This window comes from Accipiter gentilis, chromosome 30, assembly GCF_929443795.1.
Source record: "Accipiter gentilis chromosome 30, bAccGen1.1, whole genome shotgun sequence".
Classification (NCBI taxonomy): domain Eukaryota; kingdom Metazoa; phylum Chordata; class Aves; order Accipitriformes; family Accipitridae; genus Astur; species Astur gentilis.
In genome coordinates this window covers 8,993,180-9,008,656 of record NC_064909.1, presented here as the reverse complement: position 1 = coordinate 9,008,656, position 15,477 = coordinate 8,993,180, and the positions used below count along the sequence as shown (strand labels likewise).

Here is a 15,477-nt window from a genome sequence, read left to right as displayed (position 1 = left end):
AAAACATTCTTAACTGCATACAACAGACACACTAGAACAACGATCACTGTTTTAGGCATTTTAAATCAAAGGTAATAGCAACTGGGACAAAATTAAGATTCTCTGATAAGCTGGTTTTCAACTAGCTACATACAAACTATTTGTTAAATAAAATATGCCTTCACTGTAAATATTACTAACAGAGGGGCTAGCAAGGCATTACAGTCACAAGATTCAGGTTTAAAAGACTTTCAATTATTTGCAAACTATTCCTCACTGCAGGATGCATATTAACCTGGCAAGTAATGGAATAATATACTTACACTTTTCTTTCAATATTAATAACTACTAAATATGTTTTTCCTTCTGAACAATGCAACTACTTCAGTAACACTTTACTACTATTTCTAAAGAGAAACAACCCTCTCCCACAACAATACTCCTCCACACAAGTACTAAGACTTGAGTTGCTGTTCAATCTAGATGCAAGATAAATATTTATTCAGACATAAAAGTCCCACCATTGGGAGAATTTTTATGGATAATTTGTCTTATAATACACAAGTCACTCTTCTCCCAGGATTGCTTCAAAGTCCAAGTTAGAATTTGAAGAAGGATTATTGTATTTGACAGAAGGCTTAGCTGTAGGTCTAATAAAAGCCACGTGAAAGAAGGCAGAAGTAATAAAAATCAATAGTCCAACATCATTATATGGTTAGGAGCATGGATGTTAACAACACAGAAAACCAATCATGTTACTTATCAGTTTTTGCACGCAAGCTGCAAAAATAAGGAGGTAGCTTTAAAAAAAAAAATCAAAATAACTAAATCGGTTATTAACAGCAGAGCATATTTTCTACTTAAGACACTTAAATATTGGTGTGCTACTCAGTAGCTACAAATTACTTGCACCATTTACTGCCAACTAGTAGAATGGGCAGGAACACACAGGTCTGGCAGCTTGACAGATTTGTGGGAAAAAAAAGACTCCGGTATCTGAACAACTGTCAGAAATAAAACTTAACTTGTTAAAGCATACAGGGCTTTAAGCTAACCTACTAACAGTGAAAATTCAACACCTAGGAAGATATCCACAACCTAACAAGTCACAACTGGGTGTCAGTACATACCCTCCTTGTATTAGGAAATTTAGAAATAATAAGTGAGAAAAGGAAAAGATAAAATGGAAGACAGTTTATTAAATTAAAACTAACCTAATACTAGAAGTCCATTACTTTCTTGGAAGAAACATTCTTGAGGAATTTCCCTGCTCTGAAATGTATAATTATTTCACTACAGAATAAACAGCAAGCATCAGATATAATTTGTAACAATAACTGGGAATGCTTATGATGATCTCTGACTTTACAACTGGATTTCAGACATTAATATTTCTTGCATTTATTTAGTCTAGTATCTCAGCTACATTCTGTTACTTACACACATGTATACATGCACTAACAGAAAAATGTAACATTTTCAGGATTACTGAGGTTAAGTCTAGGTACTGTGCCATTTAGTACTCCAATTCTATCTGTTCTCACAGAGCTTAGGCAGACCTGGGCCATGCACTTCAAAACTATGTATTCAAATGGTCATCAGAAGTCACACACTAGAGAAGATGGTATCCCAGGGGTGCAGCCTCTGTGGCAGACAGAACTAAGGTTTTAGGAATTATAGAGAGATATCTCTCCATTTTCTCAAGGAAAGACAGTGCCCAAAGAGATCAAAAAAGTCATAGACCCACATGCTTCCCTCCTCATCCATCCTTTACAGGTGCCACACTAAACAGCAAGATTATCAATGGAGTAGTATAACACTGAACAAAAAAATCCCAGCTGTTTAGGAAGGAGACACACTTCTGCCCTCATGGTGCTTCCTTAGGGACATCAGAGCAAAGTTTGCTCCACCATATGGTGGCTGTTTCTCATAGGGCTTGATCAAGTCCACATGAAGTTTGATATATTCCACGTTGGGCATGAACTTAAATCCCAACTCTGCACAGTTTTAGATCTTTGAGTTGGAACCAAGCACACTAAGAAAAAGTGCCACAGCATGCAATTTAGTAAGGAACGTAAAGATGGGAACTGGAAGACATTTCACAGAACTGTCAGCATTTATGATAGTCTAAGTGTATAAATTTTATCAACTATGGATACAATGTTTTGCTCTCTCCCTCTCAAAAAAAAAAACCCAACCCCAAAACCCTACCCAAAACCCCAAACCCTACCCAAAACCTCAACAGTCAAGACAATGAGACAAGGCCTAATCAAATCAGTCAATTTTTTTGCAGGATTCATGTACTTTTCATTTTCCTATTCTGCAAAGCAGTGGCTATTTAAGGATGGTTGAAATAAATGCATTCAGAGATAGAAAGAGAAGCTAAAATAATCTGAAACAACTATCTTTGGTTGTGAACCTAGAACAGAATTATAGGCTAAACAACATTAGTGTAAAAATGTTGCCTACTTATGCAGCAGAACTGTGCTACAGCATAGTAAAAACTCCTGTCAAGCTTCCTCGGTGAGAAGAATAAGCTCTGAACTGCTTTTCATTCCTGTTACACAGGCAACACAGCTTTCAGAAGAGGATCAGCCTCCTCTGTGGCCCATGCCCCTTCAAAACAGAATTGTTAAGAACATCTCTGACTTTGCTGCTAGAGATGCAAGAGACAGACTGAACACAGCTTGAATTTCCAATCTCAAGCTGATATGCAGGGCTGGCATTTGGGGAAAAATAAGTGTCTTTTTTTCCTGAAAGCTGGGAAAATTTGATCTAGCAGGCTCCAACTGGCAGTAATTGTGGAGCCCCACAATGCTGTTTTAACATCAATTTCAGGAGATAAACAACTTAGAAAGTTGTCATGAAAGTCTCAATGATTGCAAAGCTAAATACAGCTGGTGTTCCAGTTCCTGCTGTTAAATGGTTACTTTCTGTATTTGGGAACTGTTCTCTCAATGAGCATTAGAAAAAAAGTGAGAGTCAGGACTAGTTCAAATCTGAAGACAGATGAAAGGAGCTGACAGAAGGCAGAAACAGGATTCAATGATGAGAAAGAAGTAGCAGCTACAAGGCTCCTGGAAATTTCTGAATAAGAGAAAAGAAAAAGATTGCGTCATTCTTCAGAGAACTTTTCTCAATGGTTGCAAGTCTTAGCTGAAATTATGGCTCTTACTAATCAGTTACATGCATGTCACCACATCCATAAGTTCATTTATGTATAAATTTCCCAATAAGCATAGTGACACAGTAAGTACAAAACAGAAATTCAAGTACTTTATACCAGGCTATGTTACTGTGAGTCATTGTGAGACTTTTGCCGTATACGGCGAAAATACAGGGGAATGAGAAGGCAAAACTGTGAGCGTCCTCTGCCCTCCTAAGGTTCTTGGCTGGGCTATTTTGCATGGCAAGAGCCAACAAGTACAATTGCAGAGAAAAGAAATAGCCATGATCAGTGTAGGTCACTGCATTTCTTCCTCTGCAAGATAGGCCAAAATTATCTTTCCCCCCTCAACACTGAGGACAAGCAGGACCTGGAGTGGAAAAGAAAATTACTCTTGCTGGTAATGTGTGACACAAGATCTGGCATAACCACAGCCACACTCCCATATTCCAGTGTCGCTTCTGGAAGCAACAACACTGCTCCCTCCGGCAGCCCTCAGCCCTGGTTAATCTACAACTCACAGGGGAAATGAGGAGCGCTATTCCTGTCTTGTCAGCAATTCCCAAAAAACAGTTTCAAGAAAACGTGGTTCCAAGAGTATTCCTACATGGCTATTTGATGTGCCTGTCATTGTACATTATGTGCATAAGGACCCAAAAGAGAAAGACATTTTACAGGTGTTACACAATTATTTTTTTTAAAAAAAGTTCTCCGATGAATTTTAAAACCATTCCCACCCTCTTACTTCTTTGCTGACCTCTGCTATAGGAATTATAAACTGAATTACATGTTGACAAGCAGTCATGAGGTCATGGCAATTTTAAGCTTCTTGAGACAAAAACTAGTTTCATTTTTCATGTTCGTGCTATGTTCAAGACAAAGAGTCCACACATTGAAACTGCTTCAGTCTCTGAAAGACTATACTAGAACAGCACAGACTGATCTGCTACACCAGCAGAACATGCATGTTTGGCAGTACCATTCATCCCAGCTTCCACACTAAGCATGTTGCCACCAGCAAGGTTACATCTGTAAGATGGACTTGGCCAACCCACTACAGCTACTGCTCATCATACCATCCTATGCTTTACTGGCATCATTACAATGATAAGAAAAAGGTTGTATGAACCTTGCCCAAGTAATTGAAAATCTGGGGGCATTTTGCCTGTGATCAGCAAAGCTCATTAAGTAGCAAACTTCTTGTCTTTTTATAAAAGAACTGCAGATTGCCAGGAAGGTAGCATGATGTAGGAACAACTCCCCATTTTCTGTGTGCAATGTAGCTTACTTAGGTCTGTTAAGTTACGTACCACATAATGCACAACAGTGAACTCTGTACATTCATAGTGTAGACTCTCCTACATTTTTGTACCTGTACATGGCATATCTAAAATAAAGGTTTCTGACCCTACAATCCTACTGATCCCAGCAGACGTGTCTGCACATGTTCTGGGACTTTCTAGATAGAAGGATCTTTCTGCATTGATATGATTGTAAGATCAGGTCCGAAGACTGTGACAACAAATGGTAAACTATTGAGATTCAACAGCAACAGTTGAATTTAAACACAGCAGTGCTCCAACAGTTTTCACATAGAACAGAGGCTCAAACCAATGTGATTCAGCAGAAAATGGCAGAACATGCTTTATTGGTTCAACTCTGAAGAACCCCCCTCAAAACCCATGTGAATATTTGCTTTTATATAGCTCTCATCCTTTGGAAGGTGAAGGGGAAAAAAAACCCAAACCACTGCCTCCTTATTACTGCAGACCAAAATTCATTTTTCTTGGTATTTTTCCAGTTCAATTCCCAAATAACAGCACCCACCAAGCAAGGTCACAGAAATTATTGTAAAAACAAGTTTTCTTTGTGCATGAAGAGGAATGAATCATTTGGAAAAATGTGACATCTTCAGTACTATTCCTGCCACTATGCAATACTTCTCTAAATTATGCAATCCATCAATATAGCATTCAAATGTATTTTTGGAAAAAATGACCTTAAGTAAGTTTCTGCATAACAGCAGTGAGTGCGATTTCTCAGTGACAGTGAAAATTTGGAGAAACAGGAACGCTGGAAGACCACAGGCCAGCTACTCTACAGTAGAAGCTTCCAAACCAAAACAAGGGCCATGTGAAAACCCAAACAGTGGCAACTCTGAACAGTAAATCATTGAAGTAGCCCTTCTTTTTTCTTTCAGCTGCAAACAAATTTGAATGAAAGTTTTGCAGAATGGACAGCAAAGTATCACACAGTCACAGGGACACCTCAGCTGACAGGTCTTGTGGCCTCCTTTGAGGTCCTTCGCTGAATGATTTCATTCCTCCTGCACCTTTAAGCCCTTTCATAGCTAGGTATTTACAGATATCGCTGTTAACGATCTCAGAAGTTGAAGTGCAATATGGCTCCTAATACATCATTATATGTTATCTGGCAACACCTCAGAGTTAAAAAGTCCAACAAAATCCTGTTCAGTAACACGTTCTAACTACTTCGCTCCAACTCTTTTTATTAGCTTCCCTCAGCCCTTAAAATGTGCTAAATTGTTAACTAAGCTAACTAGCAATATTCACGTAGTTTTTGAAGGGAGAGATGCTGATCATCTTGAGACATTTTTCCTATGCATGTTATTGCAGCAGATGAGGCATGCGAACAGCAACATATCTAATGGGTAGACAAAATCCTACATGAGCCAGACTAGAGAATACAACCACCGATACAGGAATCTCATCTTTTTTTTGTTATTGACATCTCGCATGGCAGTGGAGCTACACAATAAGTAACTCACGGTTTTTAAATGATTTAGCTGTTGAACACAGAAAGTCATCTCAACCACTAATATATAAGTGATTTTTTGTAGAAAAAGGACCTAATTTCACTCTCTCCAAAATCAAGGGCAAAACTTGTAAAGGTAACAACAGCAGTCCAGGATGACATCTTGAAGGATCCTGATACCGTTTCAATTCTCAATTAATTCACTACATGATTTACATAAAATGAAACCAATATAAATTCTGAGAATAATCTTCAATACTGGGATATGGAGTAATTAGTAAACAGCATCATTTTAATCTAATGTCATAAGATAATGGTCTACTGTTTCTGCCAAAGCAAGCTAAAAATTCAATGTTTACACATGTTACACCAAACTCTTTGGTTCACTCAAACCCCTGAATCTTGTATGCCATTATCATGGAAATTCCCACTTGCAAATCAATGTCTAAGATGTCCTGTGAAACAGTCTGAGATAGTGCTGCACAGCTGTAAGTCCAAAGGCTTTCTGCCTCCATAAAGTAGGTCAGGTAATCACCTAGTAGTGATGAGAAAGATCTTTTCTTTTCCCTATAAATTAACCAAATAACTGAATTCTGATGAGCACAAAACCTTATTTTGCTTCAAAGCAAGCCGAAAGGGAAAAGTGGAGCAAAATAAAGGCTTCACCATCTTCAATTAGTGAACAAATATTAGACATTGAGAAATCAGTTTTAGTTTTGCATAGTACAATTGGTTTTAAATGCTCTCAGAAATTTATCTAACGAAATGTTCACATACAGGACTATACGTTTCATCCTAAAAGCTAGAAGAAAAGAGCAAGTATGAAACAGCAAATAATTTCAGACTTCTCCGTGAGAGTATTTGTCGATAGTTTAAAATTGCACCACGACTTCCACGAAGCTGCACCTCAGCCACAGCACAATGGGCTTTTTTTCCCCTCAGACCATTATACTTCAAAAAGAAACAGTTACAAAATGTTACTGAAACTGAGGTTTTGTACATTACCAGGTCCTTAACTTACTTAAGAAATATATAAATCCAAACAAAAATCCTACTGTCCTGTACACGGATTTCTCTTCCATGTAAACAGCTGTACCTGCTGATGAACCACCTAGAGAAACAGGACTTGGAATGGGTCTGGAGGCTCTTCAGAGGTTCCTCCTACACCACAATGAAATCAGGATTTTCTACATTACTTGCTAGATTTTTGTCTACCTGGAGACCACCCTCCAAAGATGGAAATCCAACAGCTTACCTAGGTAATGTGTTTCAATACTTTCCATGCCTCACAGTTTGAAAGTTTCTGCTACCTCAACTAAAGCTTCCTTGCTACTTTTTACAGGTTTTTTTTCTTTTCCTGGCCTCACTGGCGATACAGAATAGCTTGTTAACATTTTCTTTGCAGGTACTTCTATGTACCCATTTCTCCCTTCAATACTTCCCTCTCAAAACAAAACAATGCCATTTATTTCAGGGTCATGGCTCCTAGACTTCCAATCATGTTGCTGTATTTCCCTCTCCCTGTTAGATGATTTAATTTTTTTTTTAAACTGCAGTAATCAAAACTGGACTTTTTTTAACTTTAACCTTCAGAACACCATGTAGGAGAAGAGGTTATTTTGTGCATTTTTCACTGGTGGCAGTGCATTTCGGTGTAAGGTCTATTTCTGCTGTAAGCGGTGTGATGCTGCACAAAGTTTGCAATCTGGTAGAACAGTCAGATACTCTTCATTGCAGGACTTCTGCCCAGCCAGCCATTCTGTACTCCTGTGGTAAATAATTTCTAACCAAGGGTGAAATACACTCTTAGCTGGATATCTACCGAAGGCACCTTCTCAAAGGTTGGATGTCCAATCTAATCTAAACTAGTCTGTACAAAATGCCTCTGAACTCAGTGAAGAGGCACAATGCATCTCATCCAATGCCAAGACAGACGTATGTGGGATGAACTGCCCTCAAGAGAGGCACTCCTCACAATTTAGCAAGGTAAACTGGAGAGTTAAAGTACTGGTTTATAGTTAAGTTAAATGATGGCTGTCCAATTTTCAGACAGCTCTTCAAAGTAAAATACGCCTGACATGCACTGTGCGCTTTCCTCATTGATCTGGGCTCTGTCCCTCACAAACCAGAGAAAGAGCAGGAAGCATTTTATACTTTTATCACCCTATATACTTGTGTCCCCACCCAGCTTAATGCCTTTGGCCATGCTTGCTAAGGTAATTCAGCCTCAACCAAAAGCACTGCACAGTGCCAGTCCCAGGAGAGAGCCCTTCCAAAGAGAATCCCCCTCGTTGGAGGCTCTCATTTTCAAGTGAAGTATCAATTAATTACTCTGAATATAGGATTAAACCCAGTTTGTTATGTAGAAGACATTTCTCCTGCTTTCTTATTAGAACGACACTGTTTCCCATGAGAAAAGCCTTACTAAAAAAAGTCAAATGCTTGCTGTAGGAACTTTTTTTCTTTGTAAATAACTTACAGGGCCAAGTTAAGTTTTAGAAACAAGCAGTAAGGGTGGTTCGAACAGTTTGAGAACAAATTTAAGAATACTCATACATATAAGACACACACACCCCTGCTCTCATAATTTTGACAACAGTGATTTCAATGATGCACAGAAATTCATTCTGAAGCCAGATAAATTTTATTTGTTTTTCACAAGAGGAAAGCAAACACTAAAAAAATACTGCAACCTGGCACGCTCAAATATAAATTCTCCTTGACAGTGGTATGGCAGCTGTGGAAAGCACTGCCAAGGCACTGCAAAACAGTTCAAATATCAGTCAAGCAAGACTTCCAGGAAAAGAAAAGGTGTAACTATGGCATGGCAAGAGGCATTGCAGCATCCAAAGCTTATCACATGTGAGAAAACACCTCATCTAAGTCTTGTTTCTAGAAAGCAATACACAAAGCTTTGATGACGAAGGTAGCTCACTTACATGGTCCTCCCTGCACTGACTATGCTGTCCTGGAGTTTAACTTTCATACCCATGGCCTCTCCTCCCCACTCTCAGACAACTGTATAGATTTTTGATAATACTCGGTCTTTGCAAAAGACAACAGTAGATCCCCTTCAGTAACCAAAGAGCAAAACTAGAAGTGCATTTTGTACCTCTTCAACCTCAGTAAAACTTCCTTTTAAGAGTTAACCATTTCAAATTTGCTTCGCTGTCACACACATGCTAATGGGAAGCTGCTCTCCAAGCACTGTTTTTAGATATTATACAATAGGACTTGATTTCTGACTACAAAAAGTGCTATATGTTGGGCATTTAGGGTTTTAAAATACTAATATTCTCAGGTTCATTTACTTGCCAGACCTGAAAATGCCATGCACAACACCTAAAGCTGCACCTAAACCTGGACATCTGATTTCTGCTCTGAGGTGCATTTTATTGCTTGAGTTTAGCACATATGCTCTTGACTAATTTTGTTAGTGATCTACAAATGCCAGTTATATTTACAAACTGTGAAATGCACATCTATTCTCCTATTTGCTTCCTACCTGTATACATACAAGTCTTTTTAGACATAATTCTGTGGGATTTGAACACAGGAAAGGAACTGAATATTCTTTGCAGCTGATGTGCAGGTGGACAGCTTTGTTTCCACAGAGCTCTATTCCTTACCTGATCTCTACTCCTTACCTCAGAGGGGTTTTATGTCACACTGTTGCTGCAGAGCCCTCTGCCACTTCAGTCAACCAATCTCAAGTCCTGCTGCCCAGGTTGCTGAGAATGTAGATATGTCCTCCAAATGCAAATGTCTGCTCTCTAGATTTGGTTTTAGAGTGGTGCAAAACCCTGTTTAGGTTTCCTAAACTAAGATGAATTTCAAACAGATCAAAAAGGTTTTAAATAAAGCAAGAATATTATTTTTAATATTGTAACCTGAAATTCACCAAGTATCTTCTCTCTTCTCGACCCAAAGCTAACAATTATTGACTCAAAGTAACCAGATAAATATCTAGCAGATCTTAGTAATGTACTGGACATTATAACATTGTTTTGCCTACAAAGTGCAAGGACACAGATTTGGATATTACATAGAGAAGAGGTTTGGGGGTCCCTTGCCAGATTTCTTGACTACTTTTCACAAGATACTAATAGGAGGTCAACATCTGTTCTAATCAAAGCCTTCATGCTTGGGAACTTTATATTGCTTGCATCACACCAGAAAAAGTGTAAAAATAGAAACCCCAAACAAACACCCTCCTGCCCCACAGAACATCCACCCATTACCACCACCCCTACTTCTTCAAACATATCCCCATTTAATTTTTTATGAAGGTAATGACAAAAACTTCAGTTGAAGACAAGCAGCTAGATCATCTCATCTGTCCTTGGCCTGACAAAGGAATGACCAAAGAGTATATATTGTAGTATTTAGTTTGGTCTGAATATATTGACGAATTGGATTCACCAGAACTGTGCAGATGATACACAAATTTATTTATCTTTACCTTTCAGCATTGCATTCTCCTAATATATGTGTAGATTTTTGTTACATCTCTTACAGACCAGCACTTAAATTTACTTTAAATTGAAGACCATAGTTCTGAACAATCCTTCTGGATTTGACTGGCCTTAAATGCTCAGCATTTGTTCCAGAGTAGGAAAACCACAATGGAGCAGGAGTGTTGATGTAATAAAATCTTAGTGGATGTTTCAGCTGGTACACGTGAGTTGTCAGAACCATAATGCAGTAATAGAATATGCTCAGTCATGTGTGTAATCTAAGGATACAGGCATATAAAGCTTAACACTGAGACAAGTTCTACTACTAGAGTATGAACTACACTAAGCAAAAGCTTTTATGCTCTAAAAGTGAAGTTAATTTGATTAACACATTATAGAAACAAAGTTGCAAATGACTCAACTAACTTGCTATTCTTATCTTAGACACCTGGTACCCAATACTGAAGTAACTGTATGCACTCAAGTTAAATGCAAAACAATAGACCAAAGGAAAAAAAAAAAAACCCACACCAAATCATACCTAGAAAAACAATCAATAATTGATCTGGTTTAATTAAATACTATTCTACTTGTTAAAACATTGTCCTTCATCAGTTGCAAACCCCAGCATTCTGCCAACTGCTAATCCTTCTGAAGTGGAAGGCATACTTTCTCCATTTATAATATACAGATTGCATTAAGAAAATAATTTGCACAAAGCTATAAACCTGAAGTGGACAATTTCACTAGTGCGTTTTTTTTTTACTAGATAAGAAGTGATGTCTAACTTTACTTCCAAACTTACTCTCTCAGCTATTTTTTTTCTACTGAAACTACTAGCCAACTAACCGGGAGGAAACAATTTAAGACAATAGGAAGCCTTTTTAAGAAAACAGAAAACAAATCTTTCATGTTTTAAGAGCAAAAACCAAACATAAGCAAGTATTTCACCCCATCTTCCCTGCCCAGTATTAACAAAAAGCTTTTCTATATTTTATGCTAAAAATGTACCTTTCTTAGGTCTGTTCAAATATTTTTTTTTACTTGAGCTCAGAAGATAAATCGTTCCATTTATGTACATAACTTACTCTTTAATACTCATTATTTTGGGATGCTTAAGTAGGACCATGGAACTCCAGAGCTGACTCTAAACCATTGCAAGGAACAAGAGGAGAAAACACTGCATGAAGGAGCAATAGACAGTGGTGGTCTTTGTAGGAGAGCGCTTCTAGGCACAGAAGCCTATTAGTACTTCCCTCATGAGGACGAAATATTTGTCTATAAGACCTTTATTTGGCAATGTGGGCCTCTGGCAGCAATAAGAACCTAAGAAGAAAACTGGTCCTGCTTACATTGAGCTCTAGCAAAAAAAATTAAAGCTGAATTTGTCTCCTGAGTCAGCTCACAGCACAACACTGCATACTGCTTATTCAGCAACACCACAGGCCGATACTGTCACCCAAATTCCTCTGTCCTCAAACCTCGTCCACAAGTCAGAAGGCCCCTACCCTGACAACAGATCCACTACAATAAAACCTTAATTGCTCAATTATGCTGTATTATGCAGATCTGTCCTGGTTTCAGCTAGGACAGAGTTAATTATCTTTCTATTAGCTGGTATTGTGTTATGTTTTGGATTTAGTTTGAGAAGAATGTTGATAACACACTGATGTTTTCAGTTGTTGCCAAGTAGTGTTTAGACTAAGTCAAGGATTTTTCAGCTTCTCCTGCCCAGCCAGCAAGAAGGCTGGAGGAGCACAAGAAGTTGGGAGGGGACCCAGCTAAGACAGCTGACCCAAACTGGCCAAAGGGGTATTCCATGCCATGTAACATCATGCCCAGTGTATAAACTGGGGGGGGGTTGGCCTGGGGAGGGGATCACTGCACAGGAACTAACTGGGCATCAGTTAACAAGTGGTGAGCAACTGCACTGTGCATCACTTTTTTTGTGTATTCCAATTCTTTTTTTATTATTATTATTGTCATTTTATTATTATTATTACTATCATTAATATTTTCTTCCTTTCCATTCTATTAAATTGTTGTCTCAACTCACGAGTTTTACTACTTTTTCCCAATTCTCTCCCCCATCCCACTGGGTGGGGGGGAAGTGAGTGAGCAGATGCATGGTGCTTAATTGCTGGCTGGGGTTAAACCACGACAAGATCTCATTTACTAACCCTCCACAGAATCTATGGGGTTGGCTTACTAATCTTACTGATGTACATGAAATTCAGAGCTGAAAAAAAAAATCCAACCTGCCTAACTTGTCACACATTTATTATTCAGTCTTCAGTGATTTCACTGACATAGAAGTCTGATAACTCGCTTTCTAGACGATGAGAGAAAGGCAATGTTTCTTTGTAGTCACACAGCCGGCACAGTTATTTAGATTTTGTCAGAAAGATTTTTGATGGTTTTGAACAGGAATGGAAAGTTAATCCCAGTTAGTGCAGCAAGAGAAGAACCTGGCTCAGCCCACCCAAGGTAATATTTGGAAAGTTCTGTTATCTAGAAAGCACATAAAAATAAACTTGCCTTCCATAAAGATCCTGTTCCAGTAGATTTTTCCAACGTGACTTCCTCCAAGAAATATGAGATTTGATAAAATCAGCATTGAAGTGCTAACAGATGCTAGGACAGCATGAAGTCGACGACGAATTCTTGGTGAGAAGAAACGGTCCTGAGGGGCAAAACAAAAGGTGCAGATGAAGTTAACAACCACTACAATTTTTCAAGCAATGTAAGAAAAACACATTGTAGTTGCAACAAACAACTTTTATCCAGAAGTTGAAATCCTTATGAAAGAGATCCCAGACTTTGCGAAAAAAGCAGTGTTGAATCATAATTGAGGTTGAAACGTACCTCTGGAGGTTACCTAGAAAGGTCACCAAAGCAGGGTCAGCTACAAGAGGCTGCTCAGGACTGTGTCCAGTAGAGTTTTGAACATCTGCAATGATAGAGACTGCACAACCTCTCTGGGCAGCCTGTGCCGTACCCTCATAGTAAAAAACATTTTCTTATGTTTAAATGGAATTTCTTGTATTTCCGTTTGTGTCTGTTGCCTTTTGTCCTGTCACTAAGTACTACAAAGTAGAGTCTGGCTTTATCTCCTTTCTCCGTACAATTAGGTATTTATACATATGGATAAGATCCCCCCCGAGTCTTTTCCTCTCCAGGCTGAACAGTCGCAGCTCTCTCAGCCTCTCCTCTTATGGCAGATGCTCCAATCCCTTCACCATGTTTGTGGCCCTTTGCTGGACTCACTCCAGCATGTCCATGTTCGTCTTGTAGTAGGGAGACCAGAACTGGACACAGTCATAAACATTCTATGTCTTAATTCTTTTCTTATTAAATGTACTCCTTGATGAATTTTTGCTGATGGACATAAACACTAAGGACATGCTTCTGGGGTGGATAATACTATCCAGTGGCTTGCAATATGGAGTAAAGCACTTCAGTACAAAACAAACAGCATCAAACAACTTCAGAAGTCATTAATGCTTTGTTTGATTAATAAGACTTCACTGAAAGATTCTAGAGTCAGATCAGAACTGATTGACCTTAACAAAGAGATACTTCCATAGAAAAAAAAAGATTTAAATACACATGCAATCCCAAATTTTTTCTCAGTGCAAATATTACTGCTCATATTTGAGAAGTATAAGTATCTGTTACAAAGTTTTTGGTACTATTGTTCTAATGATACAAATTAAGTATGTTTCTCTCCACCATATACTGGTTCACATATTTTTTAATCTATATTTTGCACTACCATCTGAGGCGTGAGTGCAGCACAGAGGCTGCAAGAAGATGGTGAAAAAAGGATAAGAAAGTTTTAGCTTCCTCCAATATTCAGTTGTTAGAATGAGTTTAAAAAGCATTACAGCACTTCACAAGGAAACATTGTCTCATTATTGCATAAGGAAAAGTGTCTTGTTCATCATGGCCCTAGGCTGAAAGCCTCTTTACATAGTGCCTGAACCTACAATAGACTGAATGCTTCATGTGAAGTGATAAGCATTTGCCAGGGCATGGGAACTAAGGAAAATTTCAGGAGCTGCTCAGCCTTCACATCATAAATGGTTATGTTGCAGAAAAAGTCTTTTGACCGCAGCATAAAAAAAAAAAAAAAAGAAAATAAAAGAGAGAGAGCAGTAATTAATCTTTAATAGCTGCAGCCAGACCAGAATTCATGCTCAGATACCTGAAACAACATAAACACATACTCAAAACAGACCTAAAAAACACATTCCTAGATGATTAAATTGCTAGTTCTGTAAGCATCAAAACAAATGTTTCAACTGCTATATTATAAAGTGACAAATCTTCAAATAAACGACAGTTACAAGCATAAAAATACAATTTTAACATATTACTGCAAAGTAGATCTGTGGTAAATTGAATGTTAGCCCCAGTCAGAACTATAACTAGTGTATGAGTCAGTCTGAGTCAGCACAAAAATGGGGATAGATAAGCTTCAGTGGAAAGTACTCTGTATCAGCCTGTATGCGCAATACAGCAATACTCAATCTTCCACACACCGCTATGAAAAACATTCATGTATAAGAACAGACAGATTTTTCTCTGAAAATTCTGGATGAAAACTAGGGCATCACAGGAGAAGAGTAGAGAAGATAATTACATAAATATTCAGACACTGACAGTTACTTAGTGAAACAACTTTTTCCCTTTCTAGTACTTTGCATCTCCAAAGCTGCCCAAGGACTTCCAAAACATTCTCTTTCAGTTCACACACAGGTAGAGGACATCTTAAGTTTTCTTCTCCTGAAATGCATAGTATGAATGTGTGGTCCGACATATAAAAAAATGTATGCCCTTTCAGAATGCATAAGTGTATGCACACAGAGAAAAAGTTTGAAATCTTACTACTAAATCAATGTTAACAACCAACTTTAAATAAGTTTATGATCATGCTAGCTTGAACTTTTGTGTTAAGAGTCACCAAACTTACCCTCTTCTTACACCATGCTAATTAATTCTGATTGAGCTGTAGCTTATCTATAGAGCATAGTCTATCATCTGATCTACCTTTCACTCTCCCTTTGTCTATCAAACTTATTCATCAACTCTATAGAG

At 38.1% G+C, this 15,477-nt stretch overlaps 1 protein-coding gene across 3 annotated transcripts in view; it reads right to left on the bottom strand.

The window, feature by feature from the left end:
* The window catches only part of HHAT (hedgehog acyltransferase), a 169,270-nt gene that overhangs the window by 59,001 nt on the left and 94,792 nt on the right, over positions 1-15,477 (bottom strand). For all 3 annotated transcript variants that reach the window (XM_049833998.1, XM_049833999.1, XM_049833997.1), the window contains exon 11: positions 12,916-13,060. In XM_049833998.1, coding sequence (XP_049689955.1) covers positions 12,916-13,060 — 145 coding nt within the window. The remainder of the gene's footprint in view (positions 1-12,915; positions 13,061-15,477) is intronic.